The 16789-nt window shown below is 46.0% G+C and overlaps 1 protein-coding gene across 1 annotated transcript in view; it reads right to left on the reverse strand.

Moving 5' to 3' along the window:
• Positions 1 to 14928, reverse strand: part of LOC125414516 (low-density lipoprotein receptor-related protein 2-like) — a 51485-nt gene extending 36557 nt beyond the window's left edge. The window contains exons 1-9 of the mRNA XM_048456585.3: positions 14624 to 14928; positions 11418 to 11531; positions 8967 to 9086; positions 8108 to 8347; positions 7161 to 7274; positions 4375 to 4494; positions 2024 to 2149; positions 1250 to 1453; positions 26 to 194 (exon numbers count right to left, since the gene is read on the reverse strand). Of these exons, the coding sequence (XP_048312542.3) occupies positions 26 to 194; positions 1250 to 1453; positions 2024 to 2149; positions 4375 to 4494; positions 7161 to 7274; positions 8108 to 8347; positions 8967 to 9086; positions 11418 to 11531; positions 14624 to 14699 (1283 nt within the window). The 5' untranslated portion in view covers positions 14700 to 14928. The remainder of the gene's footprint in view (positions 1 to 25; positions 195 to 1249; positions 1454 to 2023; positions 2150 to 4374; positions 4495 to 7160; positions 7275 to 8107; positions 8348 to 8966; positions 9087 to 11417; positions 11532 to 14623) is intronic.
• Between the last annotated feature and the right edge of the window lie 1861 nt (positions 14929 to 16789).

Below are 16789 nucleotides of genomic sequence, written 5' to 3' on the forward strand. Positions count from 1 at the left end.
ACATTCCAAGAGAAATACTACTTACTTCTTCGCAGGAAACACCACGAGCTCCTCCGGCACAAGATCCTTTTCCAAGATTTTGACGTAGCCTCGGCCATCACTTAAGCCAGCACAGATGACCCTCGCAGAGCTACTGGCCCAGTACAACTGTCCCGTGAACCAGTCCAGAGAAATACTACTCACGGGCGGGAGTTCTGCCGACACGGGAGACAGAGAGACACCTGCGGTTTTTCATGTCTATGTTTGCCTTGAGAATGGTATTTGACAAGACTCCTCAACAACTCATTAGGATCTGTACGGTGAGGCGGAAAGGACCCAAGGAATAACGACCAGAGGTATTCCACGGAGTCGCTAACCTGCATGCAGGGCCCAAGGACAAGCACAGCAATATGGAGCATGTGGCCTCAGCTCAGACCCTAGTCTCCATAGAGGTCTCTGGGAATAGCTCTGTCTGCCACTAAAGCTACTGGGCCATGCCCTTCTTCACTATGCTGCCTGGTTAATCCCCCCCCTTACCTGCTGAGACAAATTCGGGCTAGTGCCCTCATGTTAGAGAGGCAGGTCAAAGGAGCTAAGAGCCAAGTTCAAATACCTAGTGATGGAGAAGGCTCTGGCTTAAGGATAATTCCCAAGATTTCTATCCTTCTTAAAAACACTTTCATGGAACAAGCAAAGTTCTGTGATGCTCTTACAGAACCAGCCTACCACATACATGTCTCATATTGGTATTTTATATACTCTCATGATTCATGACAGGCTGGTCATAGAAGCTTTCCCATCTATAGCTATAGATATACATCAGCTATAGATACAGATACTTCTTGCAGTATGCTTAAGTAAAGCTATAAGTTGAATATAGATGTATCACAAGGAACCAATAGGTTAGAGGCTTGGTCCCCACCTTGTGGGCATTATTATTGGCAGATAGTAGAAACCTTTCAATGAGATGCATAGTAGGATGTTTCAGGTCATTGGGAGATCCCTTTGAAGGGAAATGTGGGACAAGAAATGTTCCTGTCCTCTCTCCCTTTCCTTCCCAGCTGTCATGAAGTGAGCAGCTTTCTCCTCCACACTTCCGCCACGATATGCTGCCACTTAACCACTCCAAAGCTTTAGGCTCAAAAATTTTAAGGGTGTTTAAGGTTGGCGATCTCAGGAATTTCGTATCGGTAACACAAGAAGCCTTAAGAAGTTAATGTTTAATGCCAACAACAACAACAACCAAACAACCACCACAACAAAAACATACCTGGGTAGAGGGGAACAGAGTTTGGCTTCCCAAGAATGAATACATTCAAGACTTTATCTACCCAGAAGTACATGTTTCTGTTCAGGTCATAAGCAACAGAACTGGGCCTTGACGTTACAGGGATGAGCATCTCATAGATGCCTGTTCTTCGGTCCAGGATGCCAAGCTCTTTATCTGCTGCTATAAGGATTTTAACATTGCCATCTGCAGTAGAACGAAGATAGTAACACACTACTCTGAAGCTTTCTTTTATGTCTTTCCCTTTAACTGAAGATGCTATTCCTTCTTTTATACCAAAGTCTGCTTCTCCCTAAAGCAGAGACTAAGCACACTCCGGGGAGATTTGTGGGCTGTCTTAGTCCCTCCTTCCCCGGATCCCAGCACTTTAAAGCTAACTGTTGGAATAGTATTGCCTTATTTGATTTCAGACTCGGCTGCTTCCCCTTAGACAGAACTCTGATACGCGCTTGCCACATAGCAGTCACATGTGAGCGTCCCCGAGGCAAAGAAGCACAGGCCAAATTAAAACTTAACTGGTTGGTTCCCTGAAGCACTCAGTTCTATAGCCCACAGAGTAACTATATCATCTTCTTTAAGACACTCAACGTAACTGACATGCTGGCTAAACAATGCTTGCCACAGTAGCAGCTTCTTTGGAATGAAAAGCATCGTGTCTAGTACTAAACCTTAAACTAAATAACCAGGGTCACTTTTCTCTATCATTACTATTAAGAATAGAGCAGAAGCTGGGCTCATTTTGCCTCTAGAACTCACCTGTAACCCGACAGTCTGTGCCGTTGTAGAGCTGGTGATCTTGAATACAGCCACAGGAATAAGAGCCTGGTGTGTTATGACACAGTTGGCTACAAGGACCATACGCCAGGGAGCACTCGTCTACATCTGCTGGCAGAGAGTCATAAGTTAGAGATGGCTCAGGACCTACAGCTTCCGTAGTTCAGTGCACAGAAGTTTCGGGCTCGCCACTGAGTTCCCATCCGTGTGATTATAAATTAGCAGAAGCTCCCAGACAGGGAGCCCTGCAGTTTGGCCGGCATGAAATGCAATCTGTGCTAACCCAGCAGCATTCTTTGGCTATACTAGTTCCCAGTCACACCAGAATCTGATTCAGAATGACAAGTGTTAGGGCCTAGTGTTCACTATTCGTGCCACTGAACACTTCATCTAAGAGGAACAAGACGGCCATGTGCCGAGATAGGACACCGAATTGAGCTTACGTGCAATTGGTTTACAGAGCCTGTGCTCACAAACTAGGCTTGGTGAAACACACCCATTAGCCTAGTACTGGGGAGATGAAAACCAGAAAGTCAGGAGTTCAAGTTCATCTTCAGCCACATTCTAAGTTCAATTCTACCTTGCTCTACATGAGACCTTGTTTCAAACAAACAACAAAAAACAGGACTCTCCGGCAGATAATCGACAAAGCTATGATTTATTTAGTTTTAATAGGAAGTAAAATGGATCCTTGGGGATATTTTAGGAAAATGTTATTCCTCCTAAACCACACAGTCCTGGGACATAACAACACTTTCCAGTCCCAGGAGTATAACTGATGCATGGCCACAGTCAAGTTCAAAGCCAGCCAAGCCTTGCTGTGAGTCAGAACCCAAAAAGTGTGCTACAACCCTCTGAGGGCCACGACCAGCTTCTAATGAAGATTTCATAAATCTAATAACTTAAAGTATTGATTTCATTTGAACAAACTTAATTAATAAACTTAATTAAATTTAATTGCTAAGATTTTTTAAATTCTAATTATAAGTGCTGAACTTCAAAGTAGGTTCCTAACATCTCTTGATGAAGTCTTAAGTTTAAAGCCATTGCAGAAGGCAATTTAAAGTTCCTATCTAGACTTCCCGGGTGGGTAGACCTGCAGGTCCATCATAAAGAGAGCCTTGAGTACACAGATAAGGCTCATGGCAGAGCTCGACCTGTCCTTAGGGTGAACATAGTTAACACAACAGATCCTTTATTCTTGCATTATACTTCAACCCAAATTATCATCCTGGATTGTTCTAGATAGACGCTGTAGGCTACTGGTCATATTTTTTTTTACATTATTAAGAATAATGAAGACAAGTAAATTTTATGCCAGCCATTCCAGGTCTATAACTCCATTTTACAAAAGAGAGAAATGAACCCCAAGGATTAAATGACCTGGAGAAGGTCATCTGAAAGGGACATACAGAGCAAACAAACAATGCACTTCAGTTCACAAGCTGTCTATGCTTGGTGGCAGAGACCTGGGGATTGGCTGTGAAGGGGCAAGGATATTTGTTCAATGGCAGAAGCTCTTTATACTCCATAAGGTAGGACACTTAGTCTAGTGTCTAAGTCTTTCTTTGATCTTCGGTCAATAATTGACTTGCAATTTCCACAAACTAGAGTAATAATTAGAATTGACAAGGAAATTAGATTTTGTTCCTGGTGGAAATACGTGTGCTCCACCATTCCACATGTTGTGGAGTATAGTCAGATAACTGAAAAGGAGGATTCAAATTTTTATTCCTACACCAACAGCCATACTAGTGTTATTCATGATCTCTCTCTCTCTCTCTCTGTCTCTCTCTCTCTCTCTCTCCTCTCATCTCCTCTCCTCTCTCTCTCTTACACACACACACACACACACACACATACACACACACACATACACACACACAGCAGAAACCCAAACGCACCATTAATAGCTAAATAGGAACAATGCACTACAAGCATAAACAAGTATAAAATAGAATTACATTCAGCCTTTAAAAGGAAGGGAATACTGACACACGGATGAACCCTAGAGACATGTGACACGGAAAAGGACAAACACTGAGCGACTCCACTTACGTGGTGATGCATAGAATAGACAAACCCCCAAAAACAGAAAGTCAGGAGAAGTTACCAGAAGCTTAGGCGTATGGCACTTAGGAAGCTATTGTTACATAGACAGAGAATTTCTGTTGGTAGTGGTGAAAAGAACTAGAAATGTGTGGCGGTGACAGTGGTACGCTGTAAACGCGAACACCAATAGCAGCACACTGAAAACGTCTGAAACGCTAACATTCACGCTGTGTACATGTCGCCACAATAAGAACGCTTCTAAAGGACGAGCCGGCTCTGACCTCCACAGCTCCATCCATCGGGCTGCAGCTGCCACCCTGACGTGCAGGAACACTGGACACCCCAGCGGGTATCACTGCATGACCCCTCACAGCCACCATTCAGCAGGGAACAGTTTTTACCTGTGGGGACAAGGCAACCGTCAAAACGATTGAGCTCGGGGTTCATGCTTCACAAACCATGTGTATCAGGCACCTTCTGGGCTGGGTGAGGAACAGATGAGCACTCAGAGACAACCTTTGACCCTGCCCTCTCAGCTGGGAAAATGGGGCTAGGGAAAGACTACGTGGAGGAGGAAAGTTACGGAGTTCAGGACCACGGCAGTGGCATTTCTTTCCAAGCTATCATGTAGACAGTTTCAAGGGTTGGTGTATTTATTTCCCTTCTATAGAAAAGCTGAGACCCTTCTTTGTGCTTCCTGTGGGGTCCGTGGGTAAGGGGGACACTTGGCTCTGTATATTTATTTATGAATGCAACGAGTTCTCTACATCAGACCCAAAGCTGTACTAGGTTTGGTCATTAGTGCTTTAAATAACTCTTACTTGTGTTCCTATAGTACAAAGTTTCTTCAGAAGCCTTTAGGGGAGTCTTAAGTAGCATGAGGGGCCGGGCGATGGTGGCTCATGCCTTTAATCCTGGCAATCTAGAGGTAGAGGCCGGTGGATCTCTGGTGAGTTCGAGGCCAGCCTGATCTACAAGAGCTAGTTCCAGGACAGGCTCCAAAGCTACAGAGAAACCCTGTCCTGAAAAATCAAGAAGAATAAGAAAAGAAGGGGAGGAGGAGGAAGAAGAGGAAGAGGAAGAGGAGGAAGAGGAAGAGGAAGAGGAAGAGGAAGAAGAAGAAGAAGAAGAAGAAGAAGAAGAAGAAGAAGAAGAAGAAGAAGAAGAAGAAGAAGAAGAAGAAGAAGAAGAAGAAGAAGCAGCAGCACGGGGGACAGGAGAAAAATGACAAAATGACTTCAGGTGAGATGCCCACTCTCTTTTCTTGCACTGGCTGCTTTTGTGTCTTACTCTGTGTCTACCTGACACAATCTAGAGTCATCAGAGAGGAAGCAGCTTCAGCTGAGGAAATGCCTCCATCAGATCCAGCTGTAAGGCATTTTTTCAATTAGTGACCAGTGGAGAAGGACCACTGTGGGTGACTGTGGGTGGTGCTACCCATGGACTGGTGGTCCTGGGCTCTATAAGAAAGGAGGCTGAGCAAGCCAGGGGAGGTAAGCCAGTGGGCATCTCCCCTCCATGGCCCCTGCATCAGCTCCTGTCCCTAGGTTCCTATCCCGACTTCCCTTGGTGATAATCAGCAGTGTAGAAGTATAAGATGAATTAACCCTTTCCTCCTCAATTTGCTCTTTGGTTATGGTGTTTCATCACAGCAATAGAAACCCTAGCTAAGAAATTTCTCTAGCAGATCCAGCAGTGATTCTTCTAGTGCAAACCATTAGGTTAAAAGGTCAGTTACAGCCGAGTGGTGGTGGTGCACACCTTTAATCCCAGCACTTGGGAGGCAGAGACAAGCAGATCACCGTGAGTTCAAGACCAGCAAAAAAATTAGTTACAACTGGGTAATGGTGGCACACACCTTTAATCCCAGAGGCAGATGGATCTCTGAGTTCAAGGCCAGCCTGGTCTACAGATCAAGTTAAAAGACAGTCAGGGCTACACAGAGAAATTCTGTCTTGAAAAAGAAAAAGAAGAAAGGAAGGAAGGGAGGGAGGGAGGGAGGGAGAGAGAGAAGGAAAGAAAGAAAGAAATCAGTTATTTTTCAACAACCTTTCTCCTTACCAGAAAACATGTTTTCTGAGGTTTTTCTCAGTTAAATCTTTAGAGAATTCTATTTTATTTTTTTCTTAAACAGATTGATTCATTCCTCCCCCAGACATGTGCCAAATGGTTTCTATTGCTTCTATTGGTTTTGTGGGGTTTCTTGTACTGGATCTGCAAAGTTGTATTGAATCTTATAAAATCCCCAAGCTGAAAACTGAACAAAAGCAGTGAGCGCCAGGCTCAGCCAAGGCTCTTTGGAGAGGAACCCCTAGATTGGTGAAGTCTGAGCATAGTGCTGCAGATGGCTGACCCTCAATCAGGGGTTTGGCCCTTGCTGTGACGTGGATGCTACCAACATTAGAGAATACACTGCTGGCTTTATCGCAAACTTCAGAAGCAGTGTAGTATTTAGGTTTTTACCTAACCCATCTCCTTAAAGCTACAAAATGAAAATTGCTCTTGAAGTTTTGCAAGTTAGGGTTTTTTTTCTCATATTCACAAGAGCAAAGCTAGGAGCCTTAATGTAATAAATGAAATGGGATGTGATAAAATGTAAGGAACAAATGCCTGTGTGTGCATTTCACTTTAAGCATTCTCCCAAGGAGTCGGCCCTGAGGATAACTGTTAGGGTTGGATTCTGAAATGTCGCCTACCGACTCCTGAGTTTGAACGTGCTCTCCCCAGATAATGGTGCTATTCTTGGAAGCGTGGGACCTCTGGGACCAGGGAACTCGCTAGTCAGAAAGTGGGCCATTGAGGGCAGGTCTTTTGCAGTTACAGCCTCAGTCCTATTTCTCTGCTTCCCATTCTGCAGAGAGGAGAAAAGCAGCAACCACACACCCAGGATGCCCTTGCACAACCCGCCCTCACCCAGCCTGTGACTGCCAGCCACAATCAATCCTTCCGCCCCTTAATTGCTTCTGTCACAGCCAAGTGTGTAGTAATTAATCCAGTAACTAAGGCAGCAAGCTAGTTCATCCCGCTTTCCCACCTCCCGTCTTAAGCTGAGGAAGCGGTTTCTTACCGCACGTGCTGGGTTCATCAGTACCATCTGTGCAGTCAGCTTTCCCATCACACATCTGAGAGTCTGGGATGCATTTCCCTCCGTCACAGCTAACAGCGCCTTCTGGACAGGAGGCTGGGGAGGAAGTTGAGTGTTCTTCTTCACTACTGCTCATAGCACAGGAGTGTAATCAGGGACTATCCCTACAGTAGGTTACCTGCCAAGATTTCCGTAGCCCAAGCAGATGAGGGTTGGAAAGAAAAAGCTTATCATTTGAAGCTGATTTTTGTGTTTCAGGGAGTGAGGGCTTTCGACGCCATCGTAAAAATAGCGAGACATCTGGGCACTCATGCTAAATGTGATTGATCTAGCTTTAAATAGTTGGAATTAAAATTGTACTGGAGTCAGTCACTTGACCCGAACAGAGTATTCCTCTAAAAAAAGAAAGCACCTAATTGTACAAATGTGAGATGCCGAGCCCACTTAAGTTTGCAGCCTTCACTCCACAAAAGTTTGGGTAGGATTTCAATTCACCAGGAAACCAGAGGCTGCACTTTTCTGGGGTTGGGAGGTCATCTAGGAGACGAATGTGGTGCTCGCCACACTTTGGGGTTGGGTTTTGTGCTTTTTGGTGGGAGTTTTTTACTGACAGCGTTCACTATGTGAGAACAGGTGTCAGCGGTTGCTAGGCTCCCTGCAGAGACTGGTGCTCAGGTGTTCTAGAGACTGCTTGCTCATCAGCACCGGGGACATTCCAGGCAGTGCTTATTTAGCATATACATTACAGGGGTTTGTATTTACCCAGCCCTTTGTGTTTCTGTGGATAGCTACGCATTGGCTCTTGCTAGGGAGCCTCCTGTTTTTAGATAAAGGATGGTAACCTCAGGGACAGGGATTAACTGTAGCCTGCACAAAGCAGTCCACGTCCTATACCTTGCCCTTGAAAGTTAAGGGGATGCCAGACGTACCACAGCCCTCCTCATCGGAGGCATCACCGCAGTGGTTGATGCCATCACACCTCCAGCTGGCCATGACGCATGCCCGATTCCGGCATTGCCACTGCCCAGCCAAGCAACGGTTGTGGGGACAGGGTGCTTTGATGGAGTCGCCGTCACAGTCCTGATGGCCATCACAGTGTTCCCAAGCATCCAGACACTGACCCTTTCCTGGACACTGGATCTTGTAGTCCGGACACGCTGTCAAGATCTCTGAAAGGCAGGAATTAGGTGGGCGGGGCAGAACTACAGGACAGTGACAGACATGCTTATCCAGGCAAGAACTATGGCTATGCCATGGACTCCATCTATGAAGCCGATAGCTAAGAGCTGCTAGCTAAATGTCAATAGGGACATGGCTGTGACTTTCTGCATCGAAGTTTCTCCCCAAGATAAGTTTTCAAAAAGTCAATAAAGCTAATAAATTTGAAGGAAAAAGAAAACCACAAAGAAATGGGTCTGAGGATCTCTTCTAACACCAAAGACAATATAACATCTGGCTTAGCCCATACAACCTAAGGCTATTCCGTGGCTTACTTGCAGCTAGCACTACTGATGCTGTGAGCATCAGTACTGTGAGTGAGCAGACAGATGATGGGCTGTTGAAAATAGTGGTACAAGGCTGATGCAATGGCCCAGGAGGTAACAGTCCTTGCCCCTAAGCCTGTTGACATGAACTCAATCACTGGGACCCATGCGGTGGAAGGAGAGCATCAACTCCCCAAGTCGTCCTCTGGGATGTGGCATGGGGGTCCATGCATGCACATGCCACCTGCACAGGCACATACATAAAGAACAAAAGGGTGCAATTTTTCAAGCCAGTCATACCTACCACAGTTAACCTCGTCGGAGCCATCTAAGCAGTCCCTGGCACCATCACAGAGCCAGCTAGCGGGAATACATTTCCCATCGTCACACTGCCAGGCTTGCCGGTGCCCAAGGCACGTCTCCTCTGCAGGCCAGCGTTGGATTCAAGAGCAGGCACGGAGGGAGACGAGTTTGTCAGAGTCTGTCAGTTTGCTGGATTTCAAGTCATAACATTGAAAATAGCAAAGCAATGAAGACTTCTAAGTTCGACACTGACCCCGACCGTGAACTTGCTGGTTCCCTTCACACTCCTGACAGCAACTCTATGGTATAACTTGCTTCTCCCATTACTGTGACAAAATACTCGACAGAAGCAACATGAGAGGAGGAGGAATGATGTCGCTCCACAGTTGAGTAAGGGATATACAGGTCGTCATGGCAGAGACAGCATGGTGGCCAGAGCGTGAGGTGGCTGGTCACAGCACATCCTCAGTCAGGAATCAGAGGGATGAACACTCAGACTTTGCTCACCTTCTCCCCCCTCCCCACTCCCCTACCTCACCTTTTTTTTAACTCAGTCTGGGACACCAGTGCATGGAAAAGCGCCACCTACATTCAGGGCCAGTCTTTCCTCCTCTGTTAAACTCTGGAAACTGTATTGCAGACACGCCCAGATCTGTGCCTACTAGATGGTTCTAGAGCTGATCAAGCTGAGATTGAAGATTAACCATGACGTCGACCTTTACAAGGAAGAATGACCCAGGAGCCTTCAAAGCTTAGCCTCCCTGTCATTGTTTAGAACACTGTAGTCTAGCAAAAGTTTTGAGAGCAGAGATACTTTATAAGCGTTCTGTCTAAAGTGGCAGCTAGCCATGTACCGCTAACAAACACAGGAAAGGTGGCTTTTGCAAAACAGGCTTGAAGTTTATTTATATCTAACCATTCAGGTACATTCTGACCCCTACAGGTGGCTGGAAGCCAAGACAGTCCACCTTTTTGAAATCCTTTGATCTCCATTCAGATCAAAGACAACGGGGAACTAGTAGATTTTGCACAAACCCACCTTCAAATAGTTCACCTAAAGAAGGAGACTTAGAGAGCCCGAGGACCGCACAACAAAGCAAGCGTGGAAGTGTATTCCAATTCACAAACATACACCTGTTTCTGTTTGTTCATTTGCTTGGTTATTGGATTCTGAGGCTTTAGCCCAGGATTTGCACGTGACCCTCAACCCTGGAGCTTCACCCTGAGTCCTGAGAATGTTTTCATACCAAATGGTTCATGTGAAGTTAGAGACAGCAAGTGTCCATCCAAGAAGAAGAAAGTGGGATAAACAAAGAAAGGGTATACTCGCCTATACATTGGCGCTCTCTCTCTCTCTCTCTCTCTCTCTCTCTCTCTCTCTCTCTCTCTCTCTCTGAATAAGATGCATCCCTTAAGCTTTCTGTCTGCACTGGCATTCAGGTGACCCACCTGGGGCTTCGAATACACTAAGCACTGAGAACTAGGGCCTTAGAGCAGCAAACTCCTTGCCAAATATTTAACTTGACTTCTAAAAGTTTTGTGCTTTGTTTGCTCAATTTTCATACAAAAGAGCTTTGAGTATTATGGTCTATAAGGCTTCCCGAAGAGCCTCTGGATTAGTCTAGTTAAATAAATATGGTTACCAATGCTTAAGCCTAAATTTAAGGTGCAAACTCTGCTCTGACAGTGGTGTCACTAATACTTGAAGACGACTGGCTTAGTCTTTGAGAGCCTGTGATCACTCAGAACACTCCTCATGATTGACTATCCCCTCAGCTGACAAAAGCCAGGAGGATGGACACTGTCAGATAAAGACACATCAAATACCTTATATCTGAAATGCTGGGAACTTTCTGAAGTATTTCAGATTAAAGATTTTTTCCATTTATTTTGCATACACACACACACACATGCACAAGCACACTAAAGTATCACAAGGATGGGCCCAAATCTATATAATTCTGACTATTTCTTACAGCATTAAGGATCACCCTAAGGTCTTGTACATCGTTTATACTATCCCCCAACCTTTTCATATTGAGACAGGTTCTTGATAATTCTTCCAGTTTGTCTTGAACTCAGCCTATAGCTTAGGCTGGCCTTGGACTTATGATCCTCCTGTCTCAGCATCCCAAGCAGCTTGTATTTCAAATATACATCACACACACACACAATCTGAAGGTAATTTTATATGTTATATGTATATTATATATATATATATATATATATATATATATATATATATATATATGTTTATATGTATATTTTAAGTGAACCTGTCTTCTGGCTGAGACCCATCACATGAAGTCAGATATGGAATGTCCCGTGGTGGTATCATGTTTGTAGTAAACCACTTTGGATTGTGGAGCCTTTCAGATTTTCACGTCAGGAATGCTCATCCTGGGCTTGGACGCCAGGGCTGGTGAACGACAGCATCTCGAGAAGTGCTTACCACACTGCTCGTCGGTCCCATCTGGGCATTCTTGCTCGCCATTGCAGAGCCAGGCCACAGGAATGCACTTCTCGCCACAAGCCACTTGCCGGGTCCTGTTACACTCTATTTCACCTGCAGTCAATAAACCAGAGGCGGAGTCCTGAGAGTTTCTGGCCCCCACAGCCTAAGACGGCATGATAAGAAGCCATGGAGTGGAGTGGGAGGAGGAACTTAGTCTTACTAAGGAAATTCCTTTAGAACCAGGTCCTCCTGGTGTCACAGAGTTGCTTCGGGGAGGTTTACTGTGTGCCTGTTCTCTGTTAGATTAGAGGAGACTCACACTTGGGCACCAGTAGACAGAGGTGCAGTAGCCAGATCTAGTTCACTCACAAAGCCATGGAACGTGAGCACGTATAAGTTAGATGTTCAGGCTCGAAACCATAGAGCCTACGTATGTTCCTTTATTCTTAGAATAAATGGGTACAGACCCATGTTCAGGTCCAACACAACATTTAAAAATCTCTCCCTCACAGCTATGCTATAAATACTTGGAAGCTTTCAAAGACTGAATTTATATTATTTCATTCAAGTCACGAACTTGTAGTTATTGTTTGGCGTTCAATGGTTACCAAAAGCCAGAAGTGGAGTAGCCTCGGAAGGAAGCTGCAGGAAGGTCTGAGTACTCATTTACTGCATTGAACTAACACTTAGAGAGGAAAAGACAATTGTTGGTTCCCAGAAAACAAAAGCTATACGGCCTGTCCCTGCCGGAGTCTCTGCACCATGTGTGGAATACTCAGCAAGTTCCGTTCCCAGCAGCAGCCTGGGTCGCTAACTGAGGGAAGTGGACGTGAAAGCGGACGTGAGACAGCTCCTCCTCCCAAGAGACTGGATCCCAGTCTTGAAGGTTTTCTTCTACAATTGTGTCACCAACTTGGTCGATTTCTAAATCAAATGCAGTTTTTAAAAAGCATTTAAAATAACCCGCCCCCCAGGAACACAGTTTATTACTGGATTGGCTGCCACACTAGCCTCTCCTCCTATTCCAGCTAGGCTATCGGGTGACTAGAGCTGTTGAGACCATTTAATGTCCGGCTACTGCTACTATGGGAACAAGCTCAGTCCACAAACCACCTGGGCCGGAGCATTTTGGTTGCTGACTTACTTGGTGTCTGAATATCCAGAAATGAGCTTAACCTGAACTACTACAGGGGGATTTCTGGTGACTGATTCCAATGTGTCCTAAGGAGTCGTTCCCCTTACCTCTGGCAGAGGGGACACATGGCTCCCCTGACATATATCAGTGGGTGCATAACAAAGTGCTGGCCTCCGGGCTCCCTCAGTTTCTATCCTCAAGTTCTTGTTATACATTTCAAAGCCCCCACACCTGCCTCCTGGCGCTTCCCTCCCCTAGCTATGCCCCCTCTCTGTGCCTGGCTATTCTCTTCTCTTCCAGCACTTTCTCACCCTCTTCCCCTCTCTCACCATGCTCTATTGTCCATCTCTTGCTGTGCTGCCAACTCCTCTGTTCTCTCCAACTTCAATCACCCTGACCAGGTCCAGTCTGCTGGCCACGTTCTGCTACTTCTTTCTCTCTCTCTCTCTCTGCTCCGGACTCTTCCAGATGTCTCTGGCTTCTGGCTGTTCTCTCTCTCTCTCTCTCTCTCTCTCTCTCTCTCTCTCTCTCTCTCTCTTTCTCCTACAAGAAAAACCTTAGCCATATCGTGGAGTGGCCAAGTCCACTTCTCCCATGCATCCTCTCGCACACAGATAATGGGATCTCGGTTTTCTTGTGTGTGCAATGAGGCTAGGCTATACGTGATCCTGCAAAGGAGATTGAAGGCTTAAGTGAACAGGAAGCTGCTTGGCTCAGCAGCTGCTAAATCAATGCTCATCAGCCATTAGCTCCTTTGCTACCTCTTGTAGCAGATCCTTCCAGGAGGATCTCGGGGCTGCCGTTCACCGTCAAAAACTCAGACCATTAGGTGAACCACAACTGAAGAATACTTTGTCTCAGAGATGATCTATTTAGAAACCAAAAATCCATATGAAATCTGGGCATTATTTGCAGACTCTTTTCCAATACTTTCCCAATACAAGTAGGTGCTTACTATAAAGGCAGTTATAAGGTACTTACTAACATCTATTGACATTAAATTGACAATGGTTTTCTCGTAACCATGGCATCAAGTACACTGAGAAGTGCTGTCCTAAAGCACATGTAAAGGTACCTTTATACTCAACGATGTAAAATCACTGCTTAGCTAAAAAAAAAAAAAAAAAACAAAAACAAAAAACAAAAACAAAAAAAAACAAGTGATTTTAAATCCTGTTTCAGAAGTGGTATGGGGAAATCAGTCACAGCTTAGATGCTGGAGCAGGTTAGGCACAAATCTCAAGGGTCAGAACCTTAAGTTGGCTTGGTCAAGAAACAAGATGCAAACATTAAAATGACTTCACGTGTGCATTCTTCCCTTTGTGACTGGGGTAAGCGGGGGGCACCGATGTGGTCGGATTGCCAGCCTCACTAGACAGCTGCTTCTCAAAGGCTGGATACTTCGGAACCTCTGTCGGCATTAGCAGCTAGCAACTTCATCCCCTGGGAGCTGTACTGTCTCCGTCAACTTGGGACATGTCCTCTCTCTGCTACATGCCATCTTTGGATCTGTCTACAAAAGTGGCATCCGCCAGTGCTGCAGGGAGTGCTCCTGTCCGTTCTTTCCCAGGAGCAGCTTTGGAGAGTGGTTATTCTCAGTGCCTAGCAGCCACCCCATGGCGACTGGTGGGAAACTAGAACTAGGAAGCCAATCCCACCGGGTCTGGACTTAGAGGAAAAAAGAATCTAAGAGGTAAGGTGTTCTAAGTACTCAGAGGTGGAGAGAGCCCCTTTTGCACTTCTGCTGGGTGACTCCACGAGGGCAAAGAAAATCTTTGTCCTTGATCTTACCTCTCCTCCTATCCACAGGTTTGCAAAGGGCCTGGCAATCCTGGGTGATCCAGGGCCGTCCCTGTAGGATGCTCAGCTTCACCCTTCTGCACCCTACTTGCCACTGCACTGCTGGGGACAGACAGAACACTTAGCGAGGCCGCCTGAAGTTCGCCTTCTGTCTGCCTCTGCAGCGCGAAGCTAGTACATTACTGCCACCCTGCACCCTACATTCTGCACCCTACAAACCCGAGCTGTGACCCTTCCAAGGGCGCCCTTGCCCACCGGCCCCACTCACCTGCCCCTGAGCGCCCGACGCTGCCCAACGATATCAGCATCAACGAGAAAAGGAGCAGGAGCATCCGGCACCGCATGCCTGGGAATGCTAGACTGTGGGATTTGCTCTCGCCTGGCGCCTGAGTGAGGAAAGCCCAGGAGGGAGGAGCGAGAAGCAAGGAGTGCGGGACGCCGTGGGGGAGGGGGCAGGGGTGCAGTTCCCATGCCTCCTTGCAGGTTGCTGAATCCCAACCTGGAGTGTGCCGGTGCGCATCTTGTGCGCGCACTATCAGGGCAAGACCTGCCGCTGTTCAGGAAGTCGCCTTGTGGGGACTTTGTGTCACCGATCCTCAGTGGGACTGGAAACGGCGCTAGGCTCACTGGGAGCTGGCCGTTGGGGACACGGAAAGGGTTGGTCCGCACACGAATCACCTGGAAATCTCACTCAGAGATTTTACCTTTACAGACTTGAAGCAGGTCTATCTCTCAGGTGATGCAGTGTGCCAGGTGTTCTTCCCTCACTTTGCAAAGCATAGAATTCCCTCTGTCCCTCTGTCTGTCTGTCTCTCTCCCTTGCGTGCTCTCTCTCTCTCTTTCTCTCTCTCTCTCTTTCTCTCATCCTCTCTCCCTTCCTCTTTCTCTCCCCTCTCCACCTCAACCCCCACGTGGTTTGTGTTTGTGCACCCTGACGCTGCCTCTCCTCCGGCCCCACTTTCCCCTCCTCCCAGCCCTCCTTTCAGTGATCCTGGGCAGAATAAATCCTTTCTACAACCCAGTCTCAAAGATGGTGATGAAGGCTCTAAAGACATCTCTCTTTCACTGCTAAAGTCCAGAAGAACGCTCCTGGTTCAGTCCATATGACTGACTGGGCAAGTCGAATTTGAACTGAGCTAAGCCTGAACCCAAGAGAGTCGGGAGAACTTAGCTAGTGGTCAACCCACTCGCCCACCGCTGTTCAGGAAGGGCGGATGAATTTTCACCGGCGCTTCCCACCTTGCACCTCCCACCTCGTTTTCTTAGTGAAGTCAACACTCTTTCTCTCCAGCAATCCGGGAGAGGGGGATGTCAGCTTCTTGGAAAGAACAGAATGGAGTTAGAATTTATTATGCTAAACTGGCAAGGAGCATTTTTAGGGTATAGGAATGAGAGACAGCAATAAAGCACTAGAAAAAAATAGAAACAGAAAAATGAATTGCAAAGTGCCTCCTTAGACCGTATTTGCAGCGCTGTAGGCCAACAGCTTCGCTTTAACTAGTACCTCCTCTTCATGTTCACTGTGGCCCCATCGCACCGAATTGAAGACACCACAATGCCATATGCTCTGAAGTTTTCTTTGAATGTGTTGTATGCTCTGATTGCATAAGCCAAATTTTTAAAAATTGCCTGTTTTTTAACAAAATCTTTTAAGATATTATATTGGTTTCTTCTGAAGTGTCTGTGTTCTGAATCATATTGTTTTATATGCTTTAATACTCTTCAATGTCAAAGAGAGGCAATCAGAGCCATGAGACTATAGACTTGTTCTCACAGAAGGCTAATGGGGTAGGTATCAGAAACCCACACACCTGGGACCATTCCTGAATTAAATGAGATTATATGTTGTCTCAGCCACATAGTTATCATAGATATATGACTTGGTCAACAGACATTTCTTTTCTTACAATTCTAGAGGTTGGAAGTCCGTGAAGGTGCTGGCAATTCTAGAGGTTGGAAGTCCATGAAGGTTTGCTGAGGGGCCATTTCCTACTCTGCGGATGGCTTTGTTCTTGTCAAATCCTCACATGGAGAAGAACACAGAAACAAAGCAAATTCTGTTGTATACCCCTTAAAATGACACTAAACCCATGATTGGTCTCCACCCTCATTACCTAGTTACTAATCCCATGGTGGGTCTCCACCTACATTATCTAGTTACTAATTCCATGATTGGTCTCCACCCTCATTGTCTAGTTACTAATCCCATGATGGGGTTCCACCCTCATTACCTAGTTACTAATCCCATGATGGGGTTCTACCCTCATTACCTACTTACTAATCCTATGATGAGGGCTCCACCTTCATTACCTAGTTACTAATCCCATGGTGGGTCTCCACCCTCATTACCTAGTTACTAATTCTTTGGTGGGTCTCCACCCTCATTGCATAGTTACTAATCCCATGATGGGGTTCTACCTTTATTACCTAGTTA

The sequence above is a fragment of the Myodes glareolus genome, chromosome 23, assembly GCF_982192425.1.
Source record: "Myodes glareolus chromosome 23, mMyoGla1.1, whole genome shotgun sequence".
Taxonomy (NCBI): Eukaryota; Metazoa; Chordata; class Mammalia; order Rodentia; family Cricetidae; genus Myodes; species Myodes glareolus.